The sequence below is a fragment of the Piliocolobus tephrosceles genome, chromosome 2, assembly GCF_002776525.5.
Source record: "Piliocolobus tephrosceles isolate RC106 chromosome 2, ASM277652v3, whole genome shotgun sequence".
NCBI classification, from domain to species: Eukaryota; Metazoa; Chordata; class Mammalia; order Primates; family Cercopithecidae; genus Piliocolobus; species Piliocolobus tephrosceles.
Window position 1 is genome coordinate 164,206,986 of NC_045435.1, and position 9,215 is coordinate 164,216,200.

The window sequence follows — 9,215 nt, forward strand, 5'->3', positions numbered from 1 at the left end:
CAGGCGCCTGCCGCCACACCCAGCTAATTTTTTGTATTTTTACTAGAGACGGGGTTTCATGGTGTTAGCCAGGATGGTCTCGATCTCCTGACCTTGTGATCCACCCACCTCGGCCTCCCAAAGTGCTGGGATTACAGGAGTGAGCCACTGCATCTGGCTATTCACATTTTTTAGAGGAAAAAAAAGTTTTGAATCTGATGCCACAAAACAGCCCACTTTTTATTTTGTTAAAACCTAGATTTAAGAGTAACTAAGAGGAGTATGGTAGGCAGCCCTTAAGATGGCTCCCAATGATCCCCACATCCTGGCATTCATATCCATGTGTGATCCCTTTACCTTAAGTGTGGTCTTCCTTCAATAAGAAATAGAATATGGCAGAAGTGATGAGATGTCACTTCTAAGATTAGGTTATTAAAAAAACTATGGCTTCTCTTTTGAGCATTCTGTGTGTGTGTGTGTGTGTGTGTGTGTGTGTGATCACTGACCTTGGGAAAGCCAGCTGTAATATTTTAAGGCAGCCTTGTGAAGGCTCATGTGATAAGGGATGGAGGCTTGACAATAACCACATGAGTGAGCTTGGAAGCAAATCCCCCAGCCTCAGCTGAGCCTTCAGATGAGACCACAGTCTCAGCCAGCAGCTTTACTGCAACCTCACAAGAGACTCTGAGACAGAGACACCCGGTTAAGCCATGTCCAGATTCTTGACCCTCAGAAGCTGTGAGATAACAAATGTTTGTTGTTTTAAGGCACTAAATTTTGGAGCAATTTGTTACACAGCAATAGATAACTAATATTACTAGTAGAGGTTACACAGTTGGGAACATGCTTTTTTCTTTAGATACTGGAATAATTTCTAGCATAGAGATGGAGGGTTTGATAATAATAATCATAGTGTTGAATACTAAATTTATGCTAATTCCTACTACTGCAAATTGCTAATGGATTTTTTTAAGTCTTTAAAGAAATAACACCAAGATTATTGTGGCAGTTGGGGAGGTAAGTGGGGCTTCTAGAAATCATATCATATTACCAAGAAAGGGATATGAGTGCTGCCTTCTAAAATGGGAGTGGTGGTTGTGTGGGACAGAGCTATGCTTAACTTGTTCTATGTGACCCCAAAAAGGCAATGGCTGGAAGCTGCAGGCAAGCAGGTGTGGTTCTACAGAACTTTCCCAGTATTTCCATGAAACACCAAGAATAAAAGTCATGTCCAAAGCTTCACTATTTAAAAATTGCATCTACAGGTGAAAGCTGTCTGCAAATAATGAGAGTGCTGTCTATTTATATGGGAATTTGGGGTGATTTCAAAAGCTATTATTTTTCAATTATTCTTTATGTTATTATATTGTCTTTGCAATTAAAATAAAATGTAAGAAAAGAATGCTACACACTTTGTATTGTTAGAACGTGTCCCATTTTGGTTTGTTAACTCTGTCTCAGGCTGATATCTCCTTTCTTCACAGAGAAAAGTCTGATGATCCCAGGAAACATCATTTCTTTAAAATGATCAACTTTCCTCGCCTAGAAGCCGGCCTAATTGAACCCCCATTTGTGCCAGACCCTTCAGTGGTTTATGCCAAAGACATCGCTGAAATTGATGATTTCTCTGAGGTTCGGGGGGTGGAATTTGATGACAAAGATAAGCAGTTCTTCAAAAACTTTGCAACAGGTGCTGTTCCTATAGCGTGGCAGGAAGAAATTATAGAAACGGGACTGTTTGAGGAACTGAATGACCCCAACAGACCTACGGGTTGTGGGGAGGGTAATTCATCCAAGTCTGGCGTGTGTTTGTTACTGTAAATTGCTCTTTTTACCAGACAGGTGGCAGGAGTCTCGGCTGACATAATCCTCGAATGTTCCCAACACGTGGAAATCTGTGGAATGAGGGATAATCAGTTAGGAGGGACATCGCAACCACAAAACAATTCAAAGGACAGGCAAGCTCACTACTAGGACACATTTTATTTTCTTTCTCTTTCTTTTTTTCATAAAGATGAGTAAAGTCTCAGTTTTCACTGAGGGCTGGGAAAAGGAACACTCAGGTTTATTTTGACAAACTGAAAGCATCAGCCTTTTACCATCATGTCCCTGTGTATTACGCAAAGTCCTAGGAACAGAGAATGGAACTTTGTGGTGTGCCCAGAAAATGAGCATTTGCAGCTCTTAGTAAATAATCATTTTAGTTTTTCTTTGTTTATATCTTTTTTTCCCTTCATCTTTCTTCTGCTTCTATAGTTATAAAAAGGATTTTGAAGCTGGAAACAAATGTTCCTGACCTTCTCCCTCTAAAAAGGAGTGGGTTACAATATTTTGGCAATGTTTTAGATCACAGAATAATTTTCAATTTCACTGACAGTTTCTTTTACAATTTTTTGGAAACAATTTACTATCCTCATATTGAAGCATTTTAAATGTAAACATCCATGAGGTCTGTGAAGTAAAGCATTCTGTAAAGTTAGTTGAGTCCTTTAAGTAATATGGTAAACTTGCACTACCATATGCCATCGGTTCCCAAACTCTGCTGAACTTTGGAATCATCTAGGGATCTTTTAAAAAACTAATGCCTGACTCCCATCCACAGACATTCTGATCCCCGCTCCCAGGTATGGGAACAGCTTGACCATTTAGAATTTCAGAAGCTCCCCAAGTGAGTTTACTGTGCAGCAGAGTTTGGCAGGCACTGCCACGCACATTTGAATGTTATTATATTCAATCTTATTTTGGTTGCTCAAAACTTCTATCATACATTTTGATGGCAACTTTTCAAATGTCCCCAAGGCATGTCATTTTGGCAATTGCAGTATAAATGAAACAAGACAATCTATTCATCTTATAGCTTCTCTTGTCCTTGCACACTTTAGTTTCTCACACATATCTTGGGAGCTTGGTCTCTTGGCTATTTCAAAGCCTGAAGGAGACCTATAGGCTTAGAAATTGAGTTGAAGGCCGGGCGCGGTGGCTCAAGCCTGTAATCCCAGCACTTTGGGAGGCCGAGACGGGCGGATCACGAGGTCAGGAGATCGAGACCATCCTGGCTAACACGGTGAAACCCCGTCTCTACTAAAAAAAAAATACAAAAAACTAGCCGGGCGAGGTGGTGGGTGCCTGTAGTCCCAGCTACTCGGGAGGCTGAGGCAGGAGAATGGCGTAAACCCGGGAGGCGGAGCTTGCAGTGAGCTGAGATCCGGCCACTGCACTCCAGCCCGGGCAAGAGAGCGAGACTCTGTCTCAAAAAAAAAAAAAAAAAAAAAAAAAAGAAATTGAGTTGAACAGGCCAGGTGCAGTGGCTCATGTCTGTAATCCCAGCACTTTAAGAGGCCGAGGCAGACGGATCACGAGGTCAAGAGTTCAAGACCAGCCTGGCCAACATGGTGTAAACCCCATCTCTACTAAAAATACAAACATTAGCACGATGTGGTGGTGCACATCTGGAATCCCAGCTACTCGGGAGCCTGAGGCAGGAGAGTTGCTTGAACCCAGGAGGCGGAGGTTGTAGTGAGCCAAGATTGCGTGCCATTGCACTCCAGCCTGGGCAACAAGAGCAAGACTCTTGTCTCAAAAAGAAAAAAAAAAAAGAAAGAAAGGAAAGAAATTGAATTGAAAAAATAGTAGCCCTCATTTCAAGTGGCTGCCCAGCCAGCACTGTATGGTAGAATTAGCACTTCTCAAAAGCACAGCCGAGGTGAGAATTCTACAGCTGCGAAAAAATATTTGGGATACAAATATAAAAGCTGGGTGATATTTTTTAAAAGGATGTGTGTGTGCATAATAAAATCTAAATTTATCCCAGTGGTAAAAAAAACCTGGCTGAAGTCAATTAAAAAGTTTTGTCCCTTGAGTTAGGGATTCAAAAACTGCAAAAGTGCCGGTCAAAAAAATGTTGCTTAACGGGAATCCAGCTAACAGTAATACTCATCTACAAGACAGCATTAACCATACCTGGAACAAGTTAAGAAGAAGCCCTCTGAGAGTTGAGGCCTAGGCTGTGCACCTGTGGCCCACTTTCCCACTCCTCCTCCATCCTCAGCATGCTCCCTAATGCTCCAAATCCTAACCTAGGATGCTTAGAGTTCTGTGTCACCAAAGCAGGATACAAGTATGCCCAGGAGATTTTCTTTTTTTTTCCTGAGGTAAGAAAGTAAATTAAAGTTTGGTTAAGTTTTGAACAAGTCCCTTTTAACAAAAAAACTGATTGGTGATTAACAGAAATCCAATTAACCAGAGCACTCCAATGGTAGATTCTTAGGATTGGGCTTTATAGACATTTAAAAACAACATCGTGTTTATTTGTTGATTATGCCTTAAAGCTGGCAGAGGGACAAATGCAAACTAATAATTAAAGATAAATATCTCAGTTTTAAAAACGACAAAAAAATTGGAGAGATAAAAAAATAAAAATGTCTTGTTGCATTGGTTCCTTAGTGTGAATTGCCTCTGCTTTCAATAAGGTTTAAATGGAAATCTGTTTTATGTCTTAGAACTAACTCAGGAAAATAATTGAATAAGTAGTTGTATTAATCCATTCTCACACTGCTGTAAAGAAATACCTGAGGCCAGGAATGGTTGCTCATGCTTGCAATCCCAGCACTTTGGGAGTCCAAGGCAGGCAGATCACCTGAGGTCAGGAGTTCGAGACCAGCCTGGCCAACAGGGTGAAACCATGTCTCCACTAAAAATATAAAAATTAGCCAGGTGTGGTGGTGTGTGCCTGTAATCCTAACTACTAGGAAGGTTGAGACAGGAGGATTGCTTCAACCTGGGAGGAGGAGGTTGCAGTGAGCCAAGATTGCACCCACTAGACTCCAGCCTGGGTGACAAAGCAAGACTGTGTCTCAAAAAAAAAAAAAAAAAAAAATCCTGAAACTGGGTAATTTATAAAGAAAAGAGGTTTAATTGGCTCACAGTCCCACAGGCTGTACAGGAAGCATGGCTGGGGAGGCCTCAGGAAACTTACAGTCATGGCGAAAGGCAAAGGGAAAGCAGTCATGTCTTACATGGCCACAGAACGGGGAAGAGCGGGGACAAAGGCCACACACTTTTAAACAACTGGATCTCATGAGAACTCACTCATTATCATGAGAACAGCAAGGGGGGAATCTGCCCCCATGATCCAATCACCTTCTACCAGGCCCCTCGTCCAACATTGGGGATTACAATTCTACATGAGATTTGGGTGGAGACACAGACCCAAACCATAGCAGTAGTCAATAATTATAAAAATAGTAAATAAAAATCACCAAGTAATTGTGTCTTGAGATCTAATTATACACTGTGTGGCGTTGGGGACACCATAGAGAAAAGACAACCATGTAAGAAAGGTAGTGTGGTATGGAATACAGAACGTAGGTTCCTGTTGTGTTAATATTCATGTTTTAAATCAGGAAATGGAAGCTCATAGAGATTTTGTACCTCAAGTCCCACAGTTTCACAGGGTTGTTGTGAAGACCTGAAATCATCTATATGAAGTCAGTAGTGCATGACTTGCACACAGTAGGGGCATAATCTGTTGAAGATTGTGGCCAGTAACAGTGGGTTGAGAGGGAATGATCAGGGGACAAAACCACTAAGGCCTGAACCAGGACGCCTTAATGGAAAGTTCTACAGGAAATAAGAGAAAAAAGAGATCTGGGTCCCTGGAAGTGGTTGGGAAGGAAAATTTTTGTACACAGTGAAAGAAAAATCTAAGTAGAATGAGTGGGGAAGTTAGGGTCCGAGGCTGCTCCCAGGCCTCTCTATCATATGTGGGCTCCCATCTAGATCAAATCCGAGTACAGGAGGGTCACCATGACATAGGCAGGTGAGGGGCAGGCCTGACACAGGAGGTTAAATGTTGGAGGGTAAAGAAATGCAAAGGGATAGGTACAGGGTGTTGTGGAGGTTAAGGAAAGATTTAAATCAGATGCAGCCAGATGCCTCATCAAAGGAACGATGTAATTTTTGAAAAGACATGATGCTGGACCAGGCATGGTGGCTTATGCCTGTAATCCCAGCACTTTGGGAGGCCGAGGCAGGTGGATCACAAGGTCAGGAGTTCAAGACCAGCCTGGCCAACATGGTGAAACCCCGTCTCTACTAAAAATACAACAAAATTAACTGGGTGTGGTGGCGGGTGCCTGTAATCCCAGCTACTTGGGAGGCTGAGGCAGAGAACTGCTTGAACCTGGGAGGTGGAGGTTGCAGTGATCCAAGATCGCACCACTGCACTACAGCCTGGGCAACAAGAGAGAGACTCCGTCTCAAAAAAAAAAAAAAAAAAAAAGAAAGAAAGAAAGAAAGAAAAAAGAAAGAAAGAAAAAGAAAAAAAAAGAAAAAAAAGAAAAGACATGATGCTTGCTTATTTTTTAAAAGTTAAAATGACCTTATATTTTAATAGAAAAGCTCATTAAACATAATGAAATATTGGGGGAAACAAAGACATATCTGAGTTAAATATTTAGACAAAGAAGAACCAGGGAGAAGTCATTTTTATTCTTCCAGTTTATCAGGGATTATTTTGAATGTTTGTTTCTCAGATGAGGAGATGGAGTTAATAAACTGCTGGAAGGGGCTGAGAACAGCTGTGCAAGGCAGAAGATATGAATGATGTTTTTATAGGAAATAGTATGAAGTTACTAATTTTACCTTTGCAAGCCACAATGGGTTAAAAATTATTCTCAATTTTTTATTTTTATTTTTAATTTTTGTAGATATGGGGTCTCACTATGTTGCCCAGGCAGGTCTTTTGAACCCCTGGCCTCAAGTGATCCTTCTGCCTCAACCTCCCAAAGTGCTGGGATTATAGATGTGAGACACTGCACCCAGCCTCAACTTTTTGTTTTAAATATAATTTTATTTTTTTGAGACAGAACTTTGCTCTTGTTGCCCAGGCTTGCATACAATGGTACGATCTCGGCTCACTGCAACCTCCACCTCCCGGGTTCAAGTGATTCTCCTGCCTCAGCCTCCCAAGTAGCTGAGATTACAGAAGCCTGCCACCACACCAGCTAATTTTTTGTGTTTTTAGTAGAGACAGGGTTTCACCATGTTGGCCAGGCTGGTCTTGAACTTGTGACCTCCCGTGACCCACCCACTTTGCCCTCCCAAAATGCTGGGATTACAAGCGTGAGCTGCCACGCCCGGCCTGAATATAAATTTTAACATGTTTCTCATTTAGGTAATCAGGCATAAATGTGAAATAATTCAACAATTTTTGCTTCTCAGAAATTGCAAGTCATATCTTTTGAAATCATTAAAGTCTACCAGATGGGCTAGGTTTGGTGGTGCACACCTGTAATCCCAGCACTTTGGGAGGCCAAGGCAAGAGGATCACTTGAGCCCAGGAGTTCAAGATCAGCCTGGGCAAAACCCTGTCTCTGAAAACAATACAAAAATTAGCCAAGCATACTGGCATATGCCTGTAGTCCCAGCTACTTGGGAGGCTGAGGCAGGAGGATTGATTGAGCCCGGGAGACTGCAGTGAGCCATGATCACACCACTGGCACTCCAGCGTGAGTAACAGAGCAAGACCTTGTCTCAAAAGTAAATAAATTATTTAATTAAAGTCTACTAGATCAATTTTTAAATATCACTATACTGCATGTATCATTAAGGCAGTTTAATAATAAGACAATTTATGCAAATTATTCAGACAGTAAAATGTGATGAAAACTAATGAACACAAATAATCCTTGCTTCTTAAATTGTTTTTCTTGGCAATTATAAATCTTTTTTTTTTTTTTTTTTTTGAGACAGAGATTTGTTCTGTCACGCACGCTGGAGTGCAATGGTGCCATCTCGGATCACTGCCACCTCTGCCTCTCGGGTTCAAGCGATTCTCCTGCCTCAGCTCCCGAGTAGCTGGGACTACAGGCGTGTACCACCATGCCTGGCTAATTTTTGTATTTTTAGTAGAGACAGGGTTTCATCATGTTGGCTGGTCTCAAACTTCTGACCTCAAGTGATCTGCCCACCTGGGCCTCCCAAAGTGCTGGGATTACAGGTGTGAGCCACTGCACCCGGCCATAAATCTTAAAAGGGAAAAAATGATACAAGTTACATAAGGAAAAAAGATAAGCACAAATATTTTTTTGCCTGGAAGACTGACCATATTAGCTATTTAGATTATTAAAAAAATAGATTGGCCAGGCATGGTGGCTTACACCTGTAACCATAGCACTTTGGGAAGCCAAGGCAGGAGGATCATGAGGTCAGGAGTTCGAGACCAGCCTGGCCAACGTGGTGAAACCTCGTCTCTACTGAAAATACACACATACACACACACACACACACACAAATTAGCCAGATGTGATGGTGGGCACCTGTAATTCCAGCTACTCAGGAGGCTGAGGCAGGAGAATCACCTGAACCTGGGAGGCGGAGGTTGCAGTGAGCCAAGATCATGCCATTGCACTCCAGCCTGGGCAACATAGCAAGACTCGTCTCAAAAAATAAATGAATAAATAAGAATAAAAATAAAAGAGACACTGAGTTTTCTTGAATCATCTGGGAAAACTCATTGCAGTTATTCAGACTTATTTGTTCTTTCTTTCTTTTTTTTTTTGAGATGGAGTCTCGCTCTGTCACCAAGGCTGGAGTGCAGTGGCACCATCTCAGCTTGCTGCAAACTCCACCTCCTGGGTTCAAGTGATTCTCCTGCCTCAGCCTCCTGAGTAGCTGGGATTACAGGCACCTGCCACCACGCCCAGGGAATTTTTGTATTTTTAGTAGAAACGGGGTTTCACCATGTTGGTCAAGCTGGTCTCAAACTCCTGACCTCGTGATCCTCCCACCTCAGCCTCCCAAAGTGCTGGGATTACAGGCACTTTGAGCCACCGTGCCTGCCCTGTTGTGTTCATAAATATTGGCGCCTGCCATGTGCCAGGCTCCATGATGGTTCTGAGACATATGCTAGGTTTTGTCTCTTTAGGATTTTTAGATTGCAAACTGTTTTTATTCCCCCTGTGTATCAGTAAATCTTCACCTCTCGCTGAATGAAGATGAATTTTGTACTTTCCATATTTTCCCGTGTTTTCTGCACTGAGCATTTTTTTTTTTTTTAATTAGGAAAAAAACATAAGATTTAAAGCCAGGCAGGACCCATCATCATTGGAGGGGGGTATGTGACACATGCACAAGCTGGCACTGGCCATAACCACCCCCCAGAGAACCCACCCCTTCTCCCCAGAGGGCATCAGCCTGAGTACAGGAGTAAGGCCGTGACTCTGGGCCCAAGCCAG

The 9,215-nt window shown here is 42.2% G+C and overlaps 1 protein-coding gene across 1 annotated transcript in view; it reads left to right on the top strand.

The window, feature by feature from the left end:
* The window catches only part of GRK7 (G protein-coupled receptor kinase 7), a 41,067-nt gene extending 37,828 nt beyond the window's left edge, over positions 1–3,239 (top strand). The window contains exon 4 of the mRNA XM_023192132.1: positions 1,464–3,239. Within this exon, the coding sequence (XP_023047900.1) occupies positions 1,464–1,800 (337 nt within the window). The 3' untranslated portion in view covers positions 1,801–3,239. The remainder of the gene's footprint in view (positions 1–1,463) is intronic.
* Positions 3,240–9,215: the final 5,976 nt, after the last annotated feature.